At 42.1% G+C, this 25,187-nt stretch overlaps 1 protein-coding gene across 5 annotated transcripts in view; it reads right to left on the minus strand.

Moving 5' to 3' along the window:
* DLG1 (discs large MAGUK scaffold protein 1) overlaps positions 1-25,187 on the minus strand; it is a 267,052-nt gene that overhangs the window by 126,142 nt on the left and 115,723 nt on the right. For 4 of the 5 annotated variants that reach the window (XM_044670870.1, XM_044670871.1, XM_044670868.1 and 1 more), the window contains exon 1: positions 15,041-15,274. The exons of the other annotated variant lie outside the window; for it this stretch is intronic. In XM_044670870.1, coding sequence (XP_044526805.1) covers positions 15,041-15,274 — 234 coding nt within the window. Of the gene's footprint in view, positions 1-15,040; positions 15,275-25,187 lie in introns of those variants that run through there. 5 annotated transcript variants of the gene reach the window in all.

A 25,187-nucleotide genomic window follows, 5' to 3' on the forward strand; every position in this document is an offset into this window, starting at 1 on the left:
CCTGGAAAAGTAACCTGCATGAAAACACAACTTGTTAATAAATAATTATATATAAAAACGAAGCACGGATGCGAAAGCCCATTGGTATTCATGACTTGTACAATTAAAACTTTTCATCGTATATGTAAATCTTAGGAAGTTCTCAGATACAATTAGTAAAAATTGCGGTTTAAGGTAAAAGCCATTGCAATTGCAACCAACGTTAATTCTGAGTTTTGAATTCAGGTATAGCTGTCTGAGAACTCATTGAACTGTATCCACCATTCAGAAAGAAAGACACGACTGATTAATAGCTCTGACTCTTACCTGAAGTCAAACAGTGTTTAATTCTTTCCCTGCTTTTTCCTCTTAAAGCAGATTGTTATAATCCAAGCAAAGTGATATAATAAATGGAACCCCCAGAATTCTGAATGTGTATAGCAAACGAATATGTTCCGCTACTTACTTAGGAGACCGAACCCCGCCCCAAGTTCTTGTTTCAGCAAAGGTTAGAATGAATCCCTTATAGATTAATTCATTTGAATGATCACTGAACATAAACTGGAGAATCCAACAAGCAAACAAACAAACAAAAACTCCAGAATTATAATATGGGGGTCGAGGCTTTGCTTTTACTTACACAGGAAATGAACACCTACAGCAGAGAACTCCTCAGGAACAACCCAGATGGCAACATCAAAGACTCCAGCCACCAAGGCCCATGATTTGAAGACAAGCCAGAGGAACCACTCACACGGCAAAAGAATCCCTGAAGAGGGCAAGCCTTAAGACTGATCGATCTTCACTATTAACTCCAAACCAATTATTATTATTGTTATAATTCGACTCCTTTGAAGTTGAACTTATGATGACGTACACCCTTCTATTCTGACGCTGGGTATAACTATGTCTGTAACAAATGCAAATTTTCAAGGTGCTTTTCCCCTTCCATTAGCTACCTAACCCCGTACTCATTCCACCAGAAGATAACATAGCATAAGAGATCCACACTTAGCACAGACACCTCACACCAAATACTTATTGCAGATTTGATTAGGAAAAGCTCCTCCCTCTATGCAGCCTCCTCTATAGCATCTTCCTTTTATAAAGGTGTCTAACCCTCATCTCCAAGAATGATCTGCTACATACCCCGAGTGTCTGTGCATTTGCCCTTGGCTTGTTCCTTGTTGTTTTATTTTCAGATCACCAAACTCTAATATATGTCAAGTCCAGACTGAATTGAAGTCACTACAATTAAAAAGAAAAGGGGGACAAGCAGGAAGCCATCAAAGCCCATGACGTATAGCATAGCTTGTCACCAGCTCTGGAAGCCACAAAGCAGATGTCAGAAGGATGGAAATTTCTCACTCAGTTTCCCCTGTGTGACTCTTTTCTCACCAGTATTCACTTTCTACTGAAACTATGCAATCAGTATCCTTGTTCAGTCCCAGGAAGACACAGAAACAATAAAGGTTCATGGCAGGAACAAGCCCAGTCACAGACTCTACACTATCCCTAAATAAACCCCCATAGTACCGAAACTTCCCCTAGAAGCCATTTCACAACAAACCAGCATAGAGTGAGTTAATGTTAAAGACTTTAAATCTCTAACTCGGATTCCCATGCACAGGTGCCTGCAAGAACAGGCCAGAGCAGTCTCCAAGTTCCCCCTTCCCAGATCCGAAATGGTACAGTAATTTAATATAAAAGAACAATGAATGAAATTTGAAGAAATTGCCTCCCGTGAGAAGGCCTGCACGTTCTCACCACTGTGGCCCAAGAGACAGTCAAACACACCTAACACATTGTCTCTAAGAAAAAGATAGATGGTGAGGATGGAATTCATGCCAACATTGATGTCATCTTGAGAAAAAAGATATAAAAATTAAAATCAGCAGATGGCACTTCAGACCAACCACTGCAAATCTACTGGGTCTCTGGCTCCTCTCACTCCATTTTCGCTCACTTGTCCCGCCCCCAAGGGGAAGTGGTCTGCTGGGAATCCCCCTTCTGCCCCCCAGCACCTGCCCTCTAGTCCGTGGGGGTTGAGAAATAAGGACCAGGACCATCAATCTTGCATGGAGGATAATGAGAGTTTTCAAGGAACAAAACCTACCTAATGCACCAGGTGGCTCATCCTCTGGGTCTTTTGACATTCTATGGGTACCAATACACTACGCAGCCTTGTAACAAGCCCAAGCTGCATCCTGACTCAAAACAAAATGTTTTTTATAAGCACCAATGCCACTCTGATACAGCTGGGAGCAAGTCTCGGAATATCCCACTCGATGCAATCTGAACGGTTCCGTCTGGCTACAACTATTCTGCTCTTTCCTACCTCTGGGCCACTACATGAGCTTGAAGGACTCATCAACTAGAAGTCACTAGATAAGCACTTAAATGTCTACTGTGTGCTGAAGTCACAAGGAGCGCCGGGCCTAATGCGGGAGGGGCAGCACACCAACAACTAGGTACAGACAAGACTTAGACAGAATAAAGAAAGATAAGCGGCTGAGGAGGGCAGGCACTAGCATGAAGAGGGGCCAAGAAAGGCTTCTTGCAGCAGGTGGGAGTTTAGGTGGGATCTGAAGGAAGCCAGAAGGTGGAGATGAGGACAGAGAGTTCCAGTGCTCGTGTAAGGAAGAACAAGGAGGTCACTACCACTAACTCCCTGGGTACGTGAAAGATGTAAAAAGACCAGAGAGGTTCAGGGTGAGAATCATGGAGAAGAAGCAGGTTCTGAAAGACCTTAAAGGCCTCGGAGGGATGGCAAGAGAGAGACATAGAGTCAGACAGAGAGAGCCAGTCAGACCTGCTCTAGGGGACGATCATTCTGATAGCTAAATGGGGGATGGGTTGGAGTAGGGAGAGACTTGAGGCAGGAGACTACCCAGAGGTCCCCAGGGTGATAGCAATATCAAGGGAGATATAGCACTGATATTGTCCAATTGTCTAATATTAACAGGATTTTGCCATCATAGTTGTGGGTGACAGGAAGGACTTTCCTTTCTTGTGGCTTACTCTAAATCTGTCTTTCTACTTCTGTCAAAGAAGCATGATCAAAAACAGCCCCAGTGTCTGTGCAGAAGAGGGACTCAGTGAGACACTTGGCGTATCATCTTGGGCCAGACGAGAAAATCCTCCCTGAAGTGGACAACTGGAAAGCAAACTCCTGCAAGCATTTCCCCACATCCTCAAGATCTTGCATTATGTTAGACACAAAAATACAGGTTCAAGTTCTTAAAATCTCCAAGAAGGGATAATAAATGGAAATGAGAAATTAGCAATCTATCTTATCAAGAGACACAGCCTTGAGCTTCTCTATCATCATTAGATTATTCTCTGGTTGCTTTCCAGATGGGATGAGCTGACTTGTTTTACACCCAAAGCCATTATTAACATGCTAAGGGAACGCTAACGTTTCGCTGCTATGTGTGTCAATAGGTCAAATCTAAAAAGGATGATTTAAAAATATTATTTTTGGTTAAAAGGCTGTTACAAAATTAACCAAAATGAAAACACCAGCTGTGTTTTGCTCTCTGCATATCTGATAATTGTACCAGACATGCTTTCCCTAAGTTTAAAACAATTTTTATACTTTCAGAGGATGTTAAAAACATCTAAATCTGTTCACTAATATTTCGAAATTTGTCAAAGGCTATTTGGAATACTTGATCAAAAACAAACTGTATTTTGCTTTCAAAATAGAAGTTGGTTTTATGATATTGACAAAACATAAACAGATCATTTCTAGCTACTAGACAGCAAATAATCTTCCATGAACTTTCTGCCAAATATATAATCAGTTTAAATGAGTTCAAAAGAACCTCAGATAGTAAGGCATGAAATGCTTAGGACAAAGGCAGCGGCAGGGTATAAGTGAGGGCTAGTAGGGAATAAGTAGGTAGAGTCGGCCTCAGGGTTCATGGAATTCTTCGATGACTCCTAAAGCATTCAGTGCTGCCCCTCCCTTCCCCAGCAGCTCTCTACAGGCACAAATTTAACTTTGCTGATCAATCTGTAGGGGCAGAGGCTCTTCACAGGGAATCCTAGTCTACAATGATGAGATCACAAGTCAAGTTAAAACAAAAACGAACAAGCTATAGTTAGTACAGTGAAATGAGAAGTTAAAACCAATTCCCAAAAGATCCCCCAAACTAAACAACCGCCAATAAGCAAGGCCGGTCTACAAAGATTTTTCTGGCAAGAAATTGAGCACAACTGGCAATTTACTGGAATGTTATTTCAATTCATATCAGTGAGAAAAACAGATCATTATAAACCTCTGGCACCAGCAAAGGCCCAAATCGCCCTCTCTTGGGGGGGCCAACTAGATCCCTCCAAATCTACACCGATATGAGTTGAACCTTTCCATGACGTCTTCTGGAGGACTTTTTCTCACTGGTCTCATGGCAGATGCTCAAGTTGGCTAACCAACCTCTGGATGTGACCAAGTGAAAGGAATTCCTGACTGAAGTCCAGAAGATGTGACTTGGAATCATAGGAGCAGCCACCGCTTCTGGCTTCCTGGGGGAGAGATGAATGGAGAGAGATCCCTAGAACCACGCTACTGCTACGTCTCCTGCAGAACAATAAACTGTGAACTGCAAAGATACAGGCTTCTGGCCAGATGCTAATTAGAACTTTGTAGCAAGTGGATCAAGAAGTCATTGATGCTGACCTGAAGACACAACATTGGAGCATTTTAACCAATTGATGCTAAAAGCTCTGGGCCGGGAGCTAGAGGGAATCACTGGACTGAGGCTTTAGGCTGCAAACTCATAGCTGAAGAAGGTAGATCAAAATGAAGTTTTTCTTTTCTTTTTAAAGAAAAAAGTTTGCATTTATTTGTGGATAAATGATAATCCTTTCCCTTTTGTTAACTCTTCAAACCGACAAGGCCACAGCTAATGAAGTTTCCCAACAACATCTGAAATTGCTCAATTTGTTTATGCATTAACGGACTACATTCTGTTTTCCAAATTTATTCCCGATCTAAAACAGTTCCCAAATCTTCTGGCTTTAGCAAGTTCCCCGGTTCTTCTTACAGTTTAAGCAGTACTTGAGGCCTCTGGACTTCAAATCTCATGCTCTGAATCCAAGCAAGGACAGTATGATCCTCAGTCCCCACCCAGGGAGAGAAGCTAGATCGAGCACCTATTACATTCAGTGCCATTTATGGTGGGTCCGCCCCATACCTATTTGGGCTCTATATTCGGTATTACCTGAACAAATCTTAGAAGACCAGCAGGACTCATGTGGGCACGAAAGGGAGTCCCAGGTAGGAATCCATCCTCAGCAGAGAAATAGGCTTTTTGGATCTAACAGTTTCATGTAGTTTCTATATTGGGAGAGGTTAAGGAGCCCTAAGATCTGGGCAGGGATCTTCCCAGGCTGTCCCATGACGGCTCTGTGGGCCTCCATTTCGTGCCCTATAGAATGAGGGGACTAGCCTCAGTCACCTCTACCATCACAGTCCATGTCTAAGACTATGACTTTGCAATACGTTACATGAAGGACTCGGCACTAACTAAAATCCATCTACAAAGGTCTCTGAATTTATGTGGAAATTCCAAAGTCAATACCAGGCTGGCTCAGGCTTCCAGGCCTTTTAAGTTACTTTGCATATTCATGTCCAAATGGCTTCCAGGAGGCTACAGGTTGATCTGCATAGTCCTATAAAATCTTTGTGTCACTGTTCACTGAAAGCTGGCCCGGCTCAAGGATGGTATTAGTGACCAGAATGAGGTTATGGTCTGCAGTCCTAAGTGGCATCATGAAAATACAGACGACCATACACCAGAAATGACACCATGATAACTGACCCAAAAGAAGGGAAGTGTAGAGGCTTGCACACACTCTATGAGTCAACCAGTGAAAGAGGGAAGGTTTACCTTAAAGAAAGAACGGATGGTGAAATGAAGTTAAAGCAGAAGTCTGTTTTTGTTGTTAATTAATAAATCTTTGTATGAGAAATCAAACAGGTTCTAAATAACAGTGCTGGGAAGTACTGGCCCTTTCCTCTGAAAGCATGACTTTTATTGAAGACATCAATCCAATCACGCCCATAAAATTGGCAAAGATGGTATAAGATGGACATTTATCAGCAAAAAGGCCACAAAAATACACCCTGGAAAAACTGTGAACTGGTCCAACTGTGGTGGAAATCTATTTGAGATCACATAATATATATGGTCATGCCCTCTGACTCACTGATAAAAATACTGCTACCTAGCAATTATCCAGTGCTTTAGGGTTTGCAAAAATGCATTTTGGGTATGGTCTTATTTGCTCCTCATAACAACTCTGGAAGGCAGGTGCTATTATTACCCCCATTTGATAAATGGGGGATCTGGGGCAGGCAAAGGTAAAGTGACTTGCTCAGGGTCACAAAACCAGTTAAGTGCCCGAGACAGGATCAGAAAAAGAGTCTTCAAATTGATAGAAGGTCCCACATTCTAAGTCTGCCTTCACCTCTGCCTAAGTTGATAAAGACCAACAAGACCCCCATGGACTAGTGACCCCACCAAGTTAGCTTGCTCCAAAGATGAAGGCTACCGTTCAGCCAGGTCTTGCTCAGTCTCTGGATCTCCTACGCCGGTTCTCTTAGTCCTCCACAGGGGCTGCACAGAATAAAGAGGAGCTTGGGCCCCTTTAAAAAATTTTTAAACCTTAACTACTTTGTCAATTTGAAAATTCCCTGTTATTTGTCAATCACTTTTCTGTCACCAGCTCCCCAAGACTCCCCCTTGAAACGAAGAAATAGTCATGTCAGACAGACAACACTGATCACGTCTGCCAGTATCTGCCTCATTCCATGCCCACGGCCCTAAGTGCGTCTACTGGGACACTTCCTGGCCGTTACTCTTCGGTCACAACTTGTCCCTGCATTCATCAGAGTTCCAAAGTCCTGCAGGGCTGTGGTCTGCAATATTACTGAAATCTTTGAGCAAATTGCTTCCATGGCTCTGTTTACTTTCTCCTCCATCATCAGCTCATGTGAGGCATCTTGAGTTTCTCTGAATTCTTCCTGTGTGTTCCTTCTAATCAAATGGCATTACCTTCACGCCCTACTACTTGTCCATTCCAATTCCTTGCTAGCATGGAGTTCTACTGTGCATACTTTGATCCGTACGTACTCCCCTCTGACTCTGATGTCCTTGGGGGGGGGGGGTTGTTCCCTTCCAAAAAGCATTCTCCTTTGCCTCCTCTTGCACAGCAGCCTCCCTCTCCTTTTTAGTTACACATCTCCAAAACCCCAGAGGAAAATCATTAACTCTTTTCTCCAAATGTCATGGTATGACATGGTTTACAGCCATATAATGGCACAAGAAGAAATGTCTGTTTCAGAGAGATTCAAAGGCAATCAGAGCCCAGTTTTTTCTTCCCAAGTATGCTGTGGGTCCAGCTCATTGCCAGGCCCACTGTTGACCAACTCCCATAAGGCGAGTTACAGTCTTCCCTGTTGGTGACTCCCAAAGTATCTGGAACTTGATCACTCTTGCATTCTAGTCAGGGAGCACCAACTACGTCCTGGCTGTTTTGAAGTCATCGACAACTCCTGTGGAGGGCACCAGCACCCTGCAAGTCGCCCAGGCTCTTCACCTTGGGGCCACTTTGGAATTCTCCCTCACATGTGTCACACACACACAGTTATCACCCTAGCCTGGGCCCTGCCACCTCTAGGGCAGCCTCTGGTAACCTTCTCCTAATGGGCCTCTGTGGCCAAGTCCTCCTAGGCGCCCATCTATCCACCACAGCAATTCTCCTCAAGTGTCTGCTGAACAGGCTATTCCCGACACAACCAACTCTACTGCCTCCCTATTAGCATCAGAATGAAAAAGAAAACTCTCTGGTTAGCATTAGGGGCCCTTAATAACCTGACTAAACTCCTCCCCATTGTGCAGCCCAGCCAAACTGACTGTCCCAACAGCATGCCTCGCATGCAGGCCCTGCCGCCTTTCCTCCCTTCCATCATCGCTACACATATCATCATACCAGCCTAAGGATACTTAGCAATACCCACAGGCGCCTACACAGAGGAAAAGTTCTTTAAGGACAACCCACCGAAAGCTCGGCTCTTGGGGGCCAAGGTGGGCAGTTTAAGGGAGCTACCTAGTGTGTGTTGAAGGAGAGACCGCATCCGTTAGTACCACCTGCCTCTCGACGACGTGCTCTCCCAGCCAGCTGAAAACAGGAGATCTTTATTCCTGTTATTTCTCCTGATGGCTGGGTGACTTTGAGTGTCTGGAATTCATTTTGGTAGCTCTGCTACATTCCGGTGTTTGGGGCAATCAACACGATAATCACAAAACCTCTAAGGAATGCCTTGATCCCTCTCCTGCTCCAACCTTACATTTCCTTCCAGATACCTCGAACTGAACGTGCAACATATATCTTAAACTCAATGTGTCCAAAAGGGGGCTCGTGGTTTTTCCCCCAAATTCTCCCCCAACTCCCATCTTCTCCATTACTGTTAAAGGCACCACCGTCATCCTGATCCCTCAGGCTTGCAATCAGAAATCAACCTGGGCTCCTCACCATCTCTCAACCCTCATCTTCAACATGGTGCCAAGGCCTATTTATTCCACCTTGGAACATCTCTCCAATATTCCTTGTCTCCTGTGACCCTGTCCCAACCCTGGAGCAGGCCCTCTTCACCTCACACTTGGCCCACTGCAACAGCTGCTGGCAGGGGCTGCCTACCCCAAGACTCTCTTCAATCCAACCCATCCTCCATTCAGCCACCAAAGTGCATGTCTGACCCTATCACCCCCGCTGCTCTATAAACTCTGGGGGCTCCCTATCGCCTCTAGGATCAGAGACAAAATCCTGTTTCACCTTCAGATCCCTTCCTACTTCCCAGTCTTTTCACAGGGACTCCACATCATGTACTCTTCAGGGCAATGACCCTGGCCTCACCACATTCTCTCTGGCTCTCCCTCCTCTGCTCTAACTACTGACCATCCCAGCTCCCTTTAAGTCCCAGCTAAAACCCCACCTTCTACAAGAAAACATTCTCAAACCCTCTTCATTCCAGGGCCTTCCCTCAAGTCATTATTTCCTCTGAATGTATGTGTTTGTATCTTTTCTCCCCCATTTGATTATAAACTCTTGGAGGGCAGGGAATGGGTTTTGGGGGGCACATAAAGGTGTTTAATAAAGGTTGATTGAGTAATTTGGACATTCTGCTAGATACCACCCATGACAGTGACCACCAATAAGAATGCATATTAAGACCTTGCTCTGGAAGGGAGGGGTGTGGAAATGGTTAGGTGGCTCAATGGATACAGTCAGGCCCAGAGATAGGAGGTCCTGGGTTTAAATTTGGCCTCAGGCACCTCCTCCCTGGGTGACTCTGGGCAAGAAACTTAACCCCCATTGCCTAGCCCTTGCCATTCTTTTGCCTTGGAGCCAATACTTAGTATCAGTTCTAAGACAGAAGGTAAATGATTAAAAAAGAAAAAAAAAGGCCTTCCCCTGGGCTGGCATCTTTGGCAAACATCCTTACTAATATCAAGGCTGAAGAAATGATCTTTGCTGCTACTGCTTTCAAAGACTTTTGTATGATTTACACCCAATGGCCAAGGCACCCCCCCTTGGTTGGAGAGCCTTTCCCATCTGTTTCCACCAGAGGGGGAACCTTTTTCTGGACCCTCCGAATAATGTCTCAGAAACCCATCACTGCTACAACTCGTAACTGATGTAAATGCCTAAATTCAGGTAGCTGAATTATTAGTCAAAAATTTTCCCCAAATTCACAAGGCCCTCCCTAAAGTCTACAGAGAGGGGCGCTTGGCCCCAGGATAAGAATTCCTGGTTTAAAGAAATGCTTCCTCTAGTCAGCAAACAAATGGCCTTTCTGGTCTCAGAACCCCTTTATGCTCATTATTGAGGACACTTGGTGAGGTGGGTTCTAGCTGAGATTTACCATGTGAGAAATTCGACATGGCACCTGTCCTCTCCTACAAAGAGCTTTGGCCTTGCGGGCCCTCTGCAATGTCCAAACCATACTTTGAGAACCAAGGCCCGAGACCTTCCAGTCAACAAGGTGACTGGAAATGTTTGCCTTGCTGTTCGATACTGTTAAGATCTACGGATTTCCCTTCTCACACATATTGATCATATTTTTCAAATATGCCTTCATTGAGTAAATAGTCTCATGAAAACTGCAGAGCCAGATAGGAAGGGAGTTAGGACCACTATTCTCTTGGTCAACATTTGGTAACAATAAGCTCTCCCTTTTAACCTCTTCTCCCCTTTGAGCTGCCTTAGCATCCTGAAATTGGGTCCCCGCTTCCCCACCCTGCCACTGCAGGCCTTCTCTGCGCATGTGCCTGTACTCAGCTGCCCCCCTCCCTTTTTAAGCACCATTTTTAGATCTGTGAAGACTTCTGGAATCAACACTTTTCTCTAGCAGTGAGTGACTGTGATGTTAGAATTCATCTGCGGTAGCTTCAGTCACTGATGGAGAAAAATGGGGGTTCCAGAACTCTGCTCAGATCTTTTCCCTTTCTCGTCCTGCCTCTGGCTCCATCCTTACTGGTCCCAGATATGGCTCACCTAAGACTCTTCCCAAGCCCTCAGTAACCTCGTTATTGTTCTTGTATCTCTTGCCTGTGAATATCCATCTGCCAGGCCCCCTTCTCCCATTTGTCCTGAGGTCTCCATGGTGTGGAGGGGCCCAAACCAGGCATCTTCCATTTCCTTCTTGGCTCTGCTCCTGACCTTTCTGACTTCAAAACACTGTCTCAGCTACTGTCTGCTCCTGAAACCTGCCTCACCAGGAAACATTCAACCATCCCTAAAGTCTTCTATTTACCCACTAGAGCAGTGATTCCCAAAGTGGGCGCCACCGCCCCCTGGTGGGTGCTGCAGCGATCCCTGGGAGGCAGTGATGGCCACAGGTGCATTTGGGGGTGGTGAATAACTGTAAGGGGGCGGTGATAGTATGTGACAGGCGTGCTGAGTAATATTTTTTTTGGAAAGGGGGTGGTAGGCCAAAAAAGTTTGGAAACCACCGCACTAGACTGACTCCTTTCTGCTACTGCTGATTTCTTCTTGGGGCATCCATTTTGGTCTTTTCCTCCCAACTCTACTTTTGACTTTCTAGCTTCAAACCATGCCCCTCTCTGCACCTTCACTACTCCCTCCAGCCTATCACTCCTCAGGTCCCTTTGGCACACTGTCTCCCTCTCTTAGCTTTTAATAAGCTCCTCAAGGGCAGGCATTCCCTTTGCTTTTATTTGCACTCCTAGCCCTTTACATAGTGCCTGGCACATAGTAGGCACTTAATGCCTTTTTTCTTCCCTCCTTTATGGGACAGTGCTGCTCAAGAGCTTCCACCTTCTCCTTTTCTCCGACTCTGTTTGTGGTTTGAAAAGCAGCATGGCAGAGTAGAGAGAGAGCCAGCCTAGAACCCAGGCAGGCCTGGCCATGTATGTAACAGCTGCTATGGGACTTGGAGTCTGAGACTTCACTTCTCTTTGTTCTAGGCAACCCTCCAGAATTCCAAGTTTTAGAGAAGGTACTGACACGGGAGCGGGAGGGAGTCACCTCATCCCTACCTGTGTTGTGTTCACACTTATGAATTCACAGAAGAGTCGACATACCCTTGACTCCTCTGCTTTGTAAAAAATGATTTGCTGTTACAGACTGTTACTTCCCCCCCCCCATCCCCTTAAATTAAGTTACTATCTTTCCCTCCCACTCTCCACTTTCTAATTTAAAGAAAAAGAAAACTCATAAAGGAAAGTCTCTTTCCACGTTTTAAGTCTATCACCCATCTGGCAGAAGGTGGTCAACTGTTTCATCCTCAGATCACTGGACTCCTGACTTATCATTAGGAACTGAAACATGAGACAAATTGTTTGGCAATAAGTGGCCAAATAAAGAAATAGAAAACGAGAATATTATTGCAACATAAGGTATTCTATGAATTAAAAAATAAAAAGAGGAGCCTGCTATTACCTGAAGGTGTCAGATGCAAAATAGCAAATATGTAAAAGCTACAAAGCCACGAAAACGACCCCAAACTTGCTGTGAGCAATTACAGAATTTGGGACCACCTGAATATGATGAACCACGTTTCTCAACTGTGGAACTGGGTGGAGCCTAAAGGAGAAATGAAATTGATTCCTCCACTACAGTGTTTCTATTAGGAAAAGTAGGGCAGAGGCTCCAGAAAGTTACATGGGATGTCCATTTATTTGGGAGAAATGGTGGTAAAATTATAACAATCCAAAGAAAACCAACTCAGAAAGGAGCAAGGCAGCCACTTCCCCACCCATGAGGGACCACTCAATTCGGCCTGTTTTCTTCCTCTTCTATTTCCACCACCCACCAAGCCATACTCACTCCTGCCTCTCTCTCTCTCATTTTGATATTTTTGGTCCTCCAATGAATCGCTATGATCTCACTGATGCTGGAGCCCCCTCCAACTGTGGAGATAGGAAGTTATCCGTGCTTGCACAGTCTGGAGAGCAATCTGTTCCATAGGTTTCCATGCGTCTGCCATAGTGGGTCCATACTAACTAGAAGTGTGCTGACGTCTTGGTCTAAGGGGACACGTACAAATGCAACAAGTAAACAACTGGAAATACCACGAAAATAACTTCCTGGAACCAAATGCTTTTCAGTTTTCAATGGCAAGTGAAATAGTAAGGACCTGCGCTCATTAGGGTGCCGGGGAAAGGTCAATGGCGGTGCTTTTTCTTTAATGTCTTTTATGTGGCTCGGAGAGCGTTCAAAGGGATTGCACTATTATTATCAAATAATTTTGCTCCCCTAGTTTCTTTCTCCATGCTATCTTTCCTCTGACATGTTCACACAGTAGAAGGAAGGATACTGTTGGCGATGACCAGAGCAAAGAACTGACAAGTGGTTTATGGAGTTCCAAACCTTTCAAAGGACTCCCTCACTCAAAATTCATTTTATTCATAGAGATCTGAGTTGCCGTCAATTCCCATTCCAGTAATGAGTGTCATTTCCAAAGGTTGGCCACCTAATGCCATTATCTACTTGAGTGTTTGAAGGGGGAAACGCCAAGGTAATTTATATGAAAGAACCCACAAAAAGCATCTGGCTCTTGTTATTAGCCCTGTGATGCAGGCATTCACACAAGGGCAGCTTCTCACTCCTGACCAGAGGAGTGACAGAACCGATGTCACTGCCTGTGCCCATTCCCATATAGCTCTCTAAGTTCTTGGCAAGGTAAGGACCAAGCCTTTGATATTTCTAGATCTAAACTGTGAGGTTTTGTTTTTTTAAGTGTCAAAATGATAAGGAGGAAGGTCTAAAGAATGACACGCCAAATTCTTAGAAGGAAAGAAACTGATCTAAAGAAAAGATGATCAAAAATGAAACTGCTTTGTCATAGATAGTGACAACATAAGGCGAGATGGTCTTCATTAGCATTTGAATAAAAAAGAAAGAAATCAACGATGGCTCTTACTGGTTTCCTAAGTTCCCCAACTTTATTTTTTAAAGAAGGATCTTAGGTTTAAACCATTGAAGTCAATTAGTCCAGTTTAGACAAATGCAATATTACATTAATAAGGTAATAACAATGATTTATAGGCTAGTCCAAATTCTAATTAAACATTTGTATTAAACAGAGACTGTGAGTTTTGTTGTCTGTTACAAGGGCTAATTTAATAGTAAGAGAACAAACAAGTGGCAGGCCTCAACAGGAACCAGTTTTACCCTTCTCTTTTCCTCTATAACTTATACAAGTTCCTGGGTAACACAATTCATTGGCTAAAAAGATGTTGTTCAATCTAATGAAAGTCACTTCATAAAGGGCCCTTAAGAGATGATTACTATGAAAGGAGGAGAGGATTTCATAAGCGGTTTACTAATAAGCAAAAGCACTTAAATAAATTACTTGGAGAAATATACTTTCTGACTTCGATGGGATTTTCAAAAAAGGAAATCACAGAAATGTCATTTAAGAAATCTTAATTCTTTTTAACGTAGTCAATGAGTAGCCACGATGATGCCTAAAACCAGAAAAGAACAAACTCCTATTTAAACAGCTTCTAAAACTTGAGGGTCTGTGGCCTTAAATTGAGAAGATAAGGTTGTGCTGAACATCCCATGCACAGAGACAGGTCCTTCTCCATTTCGGAGATCATCAACCCCCCGATCCACAGGATTTGTCGTCAATGTTTTTTTAAAAGAACCCTAGACGAGATGTTGTTCTTAGACTTCTGTTGCTTCAACTCGGCTACAGAAGAATATAAAAACAGCTTTGTACGTCATTGCCCTGGCTCACTGACTTTTGGTGTTTTCTCCTGGTCTTTTGGGCTGGTGCTCGCTGCCCCCACTGTAAACTGCAATTTATGTATTGACAGAAAATTAGAGTGGAACAGATTTACTAATTTCAAACGATGCAGACAAATTTAAAAGAGGAAAAACCGGACAAAAATGACACCACATGAATAATATATCTAAAGATTTTCTCCATTCCTGTGTTTCTAGCACACACGAAAAGACAAACTGTGTAATGATGTACAGTTCAAAATTCCAGAGCCGCAAAGCCAGCAGAGATTCCAGATTAATAAAGTGGGCAGTGTGGATTTTGCAATTTCCTATTCCTCCAAGAAAATAATCTTCCTATGGCTATTAATCCCCTAAGAAGGAGAAATGGCAAATTAGCATCTAATCTGTTCTGCTATTCACTGCCCTGTATGACTATACCACTTCCTGAAAATAAAGAAGCTGACCGAGCCACAATTTCCAGCTTTACTGCTTCACATACTGACGCATACATTGAAATCAGGGTATCTCTGAGCTGTCATTCAACAACATCTCTAGACGACTGGTGTGGCCTTTGAGGGGCTTTTCAGAAATTACATAAGGCAAGAGATTTCTGGTCCCCATTCAGCATTAAGCCCTACGCTGCCCGGCCTGAAAGCACACAAACATCTCTGAATTCAAATTATGTAACAAAAACAAAGAGCCAGGTCTGACATGGCATTTTCCGAATCAGAAAGAAAGCTGCGCTGAGCCATTACCAGGTGGTGAGGGTCAGCCATCGTCTCAACAAGTGACAGATTACCTGGGTGGAGCTGGCAGAGACGGAGATGCAGTCAATAAAGCTGTGTCTCCGAGTGAAGAATGCCACTACCTGCTGCCAGCGGGAAGGTGTGGGCTCAGCCTGCAGCTCGTCGCTCGAGCCCCTCTGGGCCCAGGGTTTCTGCTTGGGGCCTGCCGAGCTGTGGCTAGAGCTGGGGTTGCCTCCCCGACTGGCACGAGAGTAAAGCAGTGTGTTATTTCCGAAAATGTAATTCATCTCTGCAGCCCTGCAGGTGGTTGCCAGGCAGTCTGGTTTCTCTCGCAGCTGCTCAGTGGGGAGTGTTCAGAGGAGAGCTGCAGAGAGAATTACGGCTGCATCGCCTGCACATCTCCCAAGCTGCTCTTCATCGCTCCTCCAAGTCCACTCCATCAGGGAGCCAGCCGATGGGTTCCTCCTAGACCTGTTACTGGCCTCGAGGCTGGGCTCATGCTGGCAGGCAAAGCTGCAGGCTCAGGTAGATCTCTTCGAGCTTCTTCTTTCCCCCAGGTCTGCGGGGATCAAAAGCTGTTCTGGTGTGAGCTGACAGTCAGACAGCCTGGAATCCAGGAAGTGAGGTCGACTGGCAGGTACAGAGGGATGCGATGAGCGCTGGACTACCAAGACCCTTTGGGGCTGCCTGCCTGCCGGAAAACACTGGGTGGAGAAACCCTGGATCACAATGACTGAGTTTCAATCACAGGCTGTAGTAAAATCCAATGGCATCTTCACTGCTTATTTTTCCTGCAATCATTCTGATTCCCAAAGTAATTGCACTCTAAAAGTCTTTTGTCATTAATGAACGAATCACTACTTCAGAAATAAGATGCTATTAAAAGTGCTTCTTAAAAATGGGTGCTATCTTACAAGGAGAACCAAGGATCTAATGGGAGGGGGGCCATTCTGAATGGAACACAGCCATTTTGCTTTTATCTATTCATAATGCTTCCGTACTTCAACTTAAAGGCGGGTACAGATAATTAATTAACTGGCAAATTAACATTTCCCTTTTGTAAATGTTGTGACACTAAAGAAACATCATCTAGCCTAAAATCAGAGACACCACTCCGCTAGCAAATTTTCAATATTAATTTTAGTCTCATATATCAACTTCATAAAATATTGAGAACAGCTGACAAAGGTTCAGAAGTGTGTCACTTCTGAGTTTTTAAAACTGGAAGAAGGGAGGAGAACAACCAGAGAAAGGAAGGGAGGGAGGGAGGGAGGGAGGGAAAAGGAAACAAAAGGGAGAGGAAGAGGGAGAAGAAAAGAAAGAAAAGTATTCCAGAGGAATTTGCAATTTTAAGTGAAAACCTGGAAGGCCTAAGTGGGGGTAGGGCCATGATCCCACCCAAGCTCTCCCCACAACTTTGAAATAATGTGTCAAACAGAATTCTGGAGCAGCAGAGCCAGAAGTTCAGGGTGAGACCTTCTGGCTAGCCTAAGACAACTCAGGATGTCAGATGGAGAGGTCTATGCTGCTTGGGTGAGGCAAAAGTAGTGTGGGAGGATCTCTCATGTGAGTATTGAAGCAGGAAAAAGGTGCTTTTGGCACCTCCTTAGCCTTTAAACACTTCCAGGGCAAGGGAGTACAGACCAGGAAAGTAGTGGCCACAGCTCTCCCTTGGAAAACGGGAGAACTTTCCAACCCCCAGAACTAGCTCTGATAACAGCATTGCAAAAAAGCCTGACACTTGGGACAGTGTTTCCCCCCTCCCCGCCCCCCGGAAGAAAGTCCAGTTTTAACAAAGTTGAAAGAAGAGAACCATGTCAAAACAGCTACAAACAAAAGCCTTTAAAAAAAAAAGTGAAATGGACACAAGCCCAACAAGAATTCCTCAAAGATTTTTTAAAAAATTGTTTTCAAGGGGGCAGCTGGGTGGCTCAGTGGATGGAGAGCCAGGCCTAGAGACGGGAGGTCCTAGGTTCAAGTCTGGCCTCAGACACTTCCTAGCTGTGTGACCCTGGGCAAGTCGCTTGACCCCCCATGGCCCACCCTGACCACTCTTCTGCCTTGGAGTCAATACATAGTACTGACTCCAAGAAGGAAGGTGAGGGTATTAAAAAATTTTTTTTTCAAAATCAAATTGAAGTAGAAGTAAAATGGTGAGGGTTAGGGGGAATAGTAACTCAAGAAAATTATGAAGCCAATTTTTGTTGTTAAGTCTTTTCAGTCACATTCAATTCTTCATGATCCCATTTGGGATTTTCTTGGCAAAGAGATAGGAATGGTTTGCTATTTCCTTTTCCAGCTCATTTTACAGATGAAGAAACTGAGGTAACCAAGGTTAAGTGACTTGCCCAAGGTCATACAGCTAGGGAATTGTCTGAGGCTGGATCTGAACTCAAGTCTTCCTGACTCCAGGTCTGACACTTTATCCACTGTACTATCTAGATACCCTAAAAGACAATGAATAGCTTCATAAAAGAGGGACAATAAAAAGCTGAAGAAAATAACAACTAAAATTAAAAAACAAACAACAGAATTGGTCAAATATAAAAGGAGGTACAAAAATTCACTGATGAAACTAACTTCTTAAAATGCAGAATTGGGCAACTGGAGGCTAATCATTTCTTGAGCATCAAAAAACAAAGTTAAAAATTAAAAGAATGAAAAAACACAGAAGAAATACTATTAAATAGCTCATCATGAAAACTGACATGGAAAAGAGATTGAGGAGAGATCACTTAAAAATTACTGGACTATAAGAGGCAGCTGGATGGCTCAGTAGATTGAGAGTCAGGCCTAGAGATGGGAGGTCCTGGGTTCAAATTTGGCCTCAGACTAGCTTTGTGACTCTGGGCAAGTCACTTAACTCCCATTACCTAGCCCTAACCATTCTTCTATCTTGGAACCAATGCACAGTATTGATTCTAAGACGGAAGGTCAGGGGTTAAAAAAACATTATTAGACTGCCTAAAAATCGTGATCAAAGAGAGTCTAGACATCAAATTTCAAGAAATAATCAAGGAAAAGTAACCTGACATCTTAGAACCAAATGGTAAAACTCAAATGGAAAGAATCTACCTATGACCACCTGAAAAAGGCCTCAATATGAAAATTCCCATGAATATTATAGCCAAATTTCAGTACTCTCAGGTCAAAGAGAAAACACTTTAAGCAGCCAGAAAGAGCTTATTCAAGCATCATGGAGTCACCACCAGGATCACATGAGATTTCACAGCTACCACATTAAAGTAGCAAAGGGTTTGGAATATAATATTCCAGAAAGCAAAGGAGTTAGGATTACAACCAATAACAACCTACCCCGTAAAAGTGAGTATAATCCTTCAGAGGAATAAAAGGACATTAAATGAAATAGTGGACTTTCAAGTACTATGATAAAAAGACCAGAGCTGAATTGAAAATCTGACGATCAAAAGTTAGACCTGAGAAGCATAAGAAGGTAAACATAAAAGAGCAATTCCACGGGACTTAATATAGTCAAACTGTTCACATTCTTCGGTGGAAGAACGGTACAGGTAGCTCCTAAGAATTTCACCATTATCGTGGCAGTGAGGAGTCTGCTCAGACAGAGGGTACTGGTATAAGTTAAATATGTTAGGATGATCTCAAAAAAAAAAAAAGGTGGAAGAGAAAGAGGGTTGCATACAGAGAAGGAGAAAGGAAAGGAAGAATGGGGGAAATAATATCATATCAAAAAGATACACAAGGAAAGGAACGTACAGTGGAGGTGAAATGGGAGGTGGTTGACTTAAAACCTCACTCTTATCTGAACTAGTACAAAGAGGGAAAGAATACACACATGCATGCACGCATTCTCTCTCTCATAGGCATACTCTCAGTGAAATCCATCTCACTCAATAGGGAAGTAGGAGAGAAGTAGGCATGAGAGAAATAACAAAAGGGCAGATAAAGATAGACAGTGGTCAGAAGCAAAAAGACTTTTGAGGAGGAATAAGGTAAAAAGAGAAAGGTGATTAAAATAGGAGAAAATATGGTGGAGGAAAATGCACCCTTAGTAATCAACTGTGAATGTAAATTGAGATGAATTCACTCATAAGATGAAAGTGGACAGTAGAATGAATTAGAAACCAGAATCCAACAATATGTGGTTTACAAACAACACACATACACACAGTTAAATTAAGGAGCTGAAGAAAAATCTATTATGCTTTAGCTGAAATAAAAAAGGCAGAGGCAGAAATCATCTTAGACAAAACAAAAGCAAAAACAGACTTCATTAAAAGAGAAAATCAGGGAAACTACAACTTGCTAAAAGACACCAGATGATTAAGAAATATCAATACTAGACATATATGCATTAAATGGTATAGAATCTAAATTAATAAAAGTAAAATGAGTTATAGGAGAAATTAGCCAATAACATGTAGATGATATGATAGTATACTTAAGGAATCCTAGAGATCAACTGAAAAACTAGTTGAAACAATTAACTTTAGCATAGTTATAGAATATAAAATTAACCTACCTAAATAATCAGCATTCCTACATATTAACAACAAAATGTAGCAGGAAGAGATATAAACAGAAGTAAATTCCATTTAAAATAACTAGAAATGTTACAACAGTCTATATGCTAAGATAAACCCAAGAAGTCTATGACCACAATTACAAACTCTTTCCACACAAATAATTATAGAACTAAACAACTGGAGAAATATTAATTGCTCATGGGTAGGCCAAGTCATTATAATAAAAAATGATACTTCTACCTAAGTTAGTTTACTTATGCAGTACCACACCAATCAAAACTAACAAAGAATTATTTTATAGAGCTAGAAAAGAAATAACAAAATTCATCTGAAGACTGAAAGGTCAAGAATATCAAGGGAATCACCTTTTTTTAATGTGAAGAAAGGTAGCCTAGCAGTATCAGATTTCAAACTATATTACAAAATTGTAATTATCAAAGCAATCTGGTACTGGGTAAGAAAAAGAGCACTAGATCAGTGGAATAAATTAGGTATACAATACACCACAGGAGTAAATGTCCATAGTAATCTATTGTTTGATGACTACCATAGATCCAAGCTTAAACTCAACAGTTGACAAAAAATGCTGGGAAAACTGGAAATGGTTTGGGCAGAAGCTAATCACTGCCCAACTTTTCAGACCATATGCCAAGATAAAGTCAAATTGGGTACATGATTTAGACATACAGGGTGATAACAAATTAGGGGAGTGTGGAAAATTTTACCTGTAAGATCTATGAATAAGGAAAGGATTTGTGTGATCAAGAGATAAAGAGAATCATGGGTACTAAAATGTATAGTTTTGATTACATTATATTAAAGCAGTTTTTCACAAACAAAAGCAATGCAGCCGAAATAAGAAGGTTATCAATCAAGAACCTGGAGGCGAAAACTTATAGCTACTTTCTCTGATACATTTCTCAAATATATAGGGAATGGAGTCATATTTATAAAAAATGAAAGTCATTCCCTGACTGATAAATGGTCAAAGGATATGCGTAGGGAACTTTCAGATTAAAAAAAATAAAAGCCATCAATAGTCACATAAAAATTCTCTAAATCACTACTGATTAGAGAAATGCAAATTAAAACAACTATGAGGTACCACCTAAAACCTAACAGATTGGTTAACATGACAGGAAAGAAAAATAACAAATTATGCAGGGATGTGGGAAAATATGGACACTAGTGCACTGATGATCAATTCGTAAACTGTTCCAAGTATTCTGGAGAGTAATTTGGAATTATGCCCAAAGGAGAAAAGTGAAGGGAGGAATTGGAGAGAGGGTAGATTAATGGAGGGATTGGTCCTGAGCAAATCAAACTCCTAGTTAAGGATATACAAAAATATTTACAATTATTTTTAAGATGGCAAGGAAAAGAAATCTGAGGGAAGTGCCCAGCAACTGGGGAATGGCTGAACAAATTATGGCACACATATATGATAGAAAACTGCCCTTTAGAAAATGATGGGCTCATTGAGGGAAGAGGGGAGAGAAAGAATTCAGGACTCAAAATTAAAAAATAAAAACAAATGTTAACTTTTTACATGTAATTGAGGGAAAATAAAGATAGAATAAAAAATTATGGAGTGAAAGTTTCAGAGAAATTTGGGAAGATTTGTATAAACAGATGCAGAATAAAGTAAATAGAACCAGGAGAACAATTTATAAAGGTGAGCAATTCTGAAAGACTTTGGAACTGTTCTTTGTACATTCTCTGCCAGAACCCAGCCCAAAAGGTACAACCTCATCTTCAGCTATCTCCAAAACTGGTCCCTGAATTCAGGTGTGGCTAAATGAGCAAGTAATAAGCAAATAGAGGGTTGTATAACTGGTTTTAATGAGTAGATGAATCTTATATTGGATGACCCAGAGGAGATTCACTCTCTAACTCTAAAACTCTAAAACAAAGTTGACAAAACAACTTGGCTGAATTCTGCTAAAAGGGGACAATATTCCAAAGTGTCTCTAACTAATAGTACTTCACTGGTTGCTCTGGGGTTTGTTTCTAAAAGAAAGAAAAAGTAATGATGACCAACTGCACGAGGCCAAAGGACTAATGAAGAAATGTGCCCGAAATGAAAGACTCCAGAGTAAGGAATGTGGCACGAATGTGCGTGTGTGTGTGTGTGTGTGTGTGTGTGTGTGTGTGTCCCAAGAGAATACATTATAGGTTTTTTAAAAGAAACGCAAGAGATCAACAACCATATTCTCCAAAATGATAACATTTAAAGGAAAGATAATTTCGAACAATTTGGAGGTTTTACCTCACATCCCTCACACTGGGAAAAGATGCTGAAATACGAAAAGAAATCAATGCTGAAGGGAGCTACAGGAGAGCTGTTTGTGGAACTGTGAATAGGTTATCCTGAAAACTGTGCTAGAGCTCTACTGCTAGGTAAGGTCCTGAACTTGTTCAAATGGGATTATATTTGGAAAGTGCTTATGGCGCCTGGCACATAGCAGGGACTACATAACTTTGTCTTTTCTTCCCTTCCCCATTCCAGTGGAGAAAGGAAGACCTAGGTTAAGTTCTGTGGGGCCTTCTGCCAGTGTCCAACAAGTCAATGAAGCGGTCCAGCCCTCTAGGAAACAAGGCTATCAGCTCTAGATGCGGGATGCTGTGATCTTACTTTAAAAGTTCACTGAACTGTTCAGATTAACTACTAAAAAGTGAGACAACTTTGCTGCATAACTATCACTGCCTCAAAGATGGAAAAGATATAGAGAATGGTTAGGACATCTTTAACAGAGGTCTTCAAACTCCTGAAATGGAGGACCCCAACGAGCTTTTGTTTATGTGGGCTAGATATATAACATATATTATATATAATGTAATAATATCTTATATAACTGGCAATATTTACTCTATTAAAAATTAAAGCTGATTATTCTAAAGTAGTGATAGTAAAAGCGTTATGTTAGCATAAATAAATAAATAAATAAATTTTTGTGGGGATCGCTTTTAATAATAATAAATAGAAAATGCGCTAGCATAAATAAATAAATAAATTCATTTTTATGGGGATCGCTTCTAAAATGTTAAGAAAATAGATGTCATTTTACTATACTTTTTTATTTATTGGGGGAGTGAATCTTTTTTAAAGTCTGTTTAAACAGAAGATAGCTGGATTCTCATATCTTCTTCTGCATTCAATCTGTTGTGATTTGTTTTGGTTAAATTATTTGAAGAAAATCCAGCCTCAAAGAGATAAGAAGTTGGAACGGCAAGGAGCATATTACTAGGCAAATACTGTCTTACTATTATTATAAAAACAGTTTTCTCTTCCCCCAACCCCCTGAAAGGGTCTTGGGGAATACAAGGATGCACTGAGATCCACTGAGGTCCACGGATCTCAAATTTTTTATAGCAGCACATTTTGAATGGAAAAAACATGGCAGGAAGGTGGGTGCCCATCAACTGAGGAAAAATAATGATATATGAATCTGCTATTACTGTGCCATAAAGAATGCAAAATATGATAGAACCAGGAAGATTGGTATGAACTGATGCTGAAGAAAGAACGAACTATCAGTCACGTAAAGGAAAACAACATTCAAAGTCTGTGGATGGTGACCAATGAAGTGAGGCCACAGATCCACGGGAGCAGGACTTCCTGAGGACTGAGGAGCAGCGTCCCTCCTGCCTCCTGCCCCTCCCAGCAGCTGGCGGTTACAGCTATGGAAAAAGGCACAGCATTTCAGAGCTGGGCATCTGTTTCCCTTCGCTGTTCTTATTTACTAACATGCAAGGAGAGCTCTACCTGGGTCAAAGAAGAGTCACATCAGAAAAAGCAGCAATAGCGTTTCAAAGAACAGAGGTTCTATTCTTATTCGAATTGTCTTAATGCAATGACCAGTTAAGATTCTAGAGGACTGACCATCACTCCTACTGGAGAAGTGATCGATTTAAAATTCAGAAGAAGCCACATTTCTGGACACGCATGAGGGCGGGGGATATTTTTGTTGCAGTATTTCTTTTTGTTGGGAGGGTTTTCTTTTTCTTTCTTTTTTGGCTCTTCTTCTGTGGAAGGGATGAGAGGCAGAAGTAAATATTTGTGAAAATATAGCTTTACCATTGTGGAAAACACTTTGGAAGCACGCAAATAAAGTGACTAATAAGTCCATACCCTGTGATCAAGAGATTCCACTACCAGGATCCTACCCCAAGGAGGCTGCTAATTAGAAAAAAAGAATGCCGCATATAGCAGATATTTTATAGGAACAATTGTTGTGGTAGCAAAGAACTGGAAACAAACTTGATTATAGAACTAAACAAACTGGGTTACATGAATGTCATGGAATGAACAGAGAAAAATGCTAATCCTGCAGATGATCTGACCTAATGCAAAGTGGAGTAAGAATCAGAAAACGATTTACACAACGAATATACTGTCAAACTGAAAGAACCTCCATCTTCCCCCCCAAATCACAAGTGAATGTGGAAAATTACAAAGACTGAGCATGACTCTCAAGAAGAGAATTCTGTCCTACTTTTCTTGAGCCTCCTTGGGAGGCCCCTGGCTATGGATGATCGAAATGGATTTCCAGCCTTTTTTGATGTATTAAATTCATTTTGTGGGGCTTTTTTCCCCCTCTTCCTTTTTCCCCATTAAAAATATTAATTGGTACATGGGGTGGGATGAGAAGAGAAGGAGAAGGATGCTGGTGCAAATTCTGGCAATGTAAAAAACAATAGCAACAACACAATACCAATAAAAACATGGAAACCAAATGAATTGCTAGTCTAACGTGATGTGCTCTGATCAACATTTCAGCCCCTAATGCATTTACCTTCTGTACGGGAGAGTAAAAACTCCAGCATAAGTATCCCGGTCAGCTTTATCCCATCCCCTATTGAGGAAAGGCTTACCGGCTGATGCCACACACAAGCCAATCAAGCAAACAGCAATAGTTCTGAGTGCCTGCTTAGAGAAAGAAATAGCAAACCACTCCAGCATCTTGGCCAAGAAAACCCCATCCAAAGAGCTGGGACATGCCTGAACGATGACAAGTGCCTACTATGTGCTAGGCCCTGTGTAAAGAATAGACAAAAAAACTCAAAGAACTTTCATTCCATAAAGGGAAAGAACAAGTACACATAAGTTAATGTCAAATCTCTATGGTAAATCCACTGGAATGGATTTGTAGAATAATGTGGGATCAATGTTTGTCGAGATACCAGAAGGCCAGGAGAACTCAAGGGATCCATGTCCTAAGTCTGAAAAGAGAAGTTGGAGTCAGACTGTAAAGAGCACTTACATGTCCAGGAGTTTTTATCTGGAACTGGAAGCAACAGGGAGCTTTAAAACAAGAATGATCTGGTCAGATCTGTGCTTTGGAAAGCATGTGAAGGACAAATGGGAGATGAGACAGCCATAGTCTGGGAAACCTATAAGGAGACGGGAGGAGGGCCTGAATGGCTGTGAGAAGAAAGACAAGGAAAAAAAGGAAAAGATGATGATTCCCGTTTTCCTTTTTCACAACTACTGCCTAACTACAGCTCCTTAATCCAGATGTTACTTCCAGCTAAAATGAAAACACCTCTTTGCCCCTCTCCCAACCCCTACCTTCCCTATTACTGTAGAGGATACCCTCTTTTCCCAATCCCTCAGGCTCCCATCCTTGGGGCCATCCTGGATGCCTCACTCTCTCTCATCCCTGCATCCAATATGGCACCAAGGCCTGTTGAT

The sequence above is a fragment of the Gracilinanus agilis genome, chromosome 3 (genome assembly GCF_016433145.1).
Source record: "Gracilinanus agilis isolate LMUSP501 chromosome 3, AgileGrace, whole genome shotgun sequence".
Classification (NCBI taxonomy): domain Eukaryota; kingdom Metazoa; phylum Chordata; class Mammalia; order Didelphimorphia; family Didelphidae; genus Gracilinanus; species Gracilinanus agilis.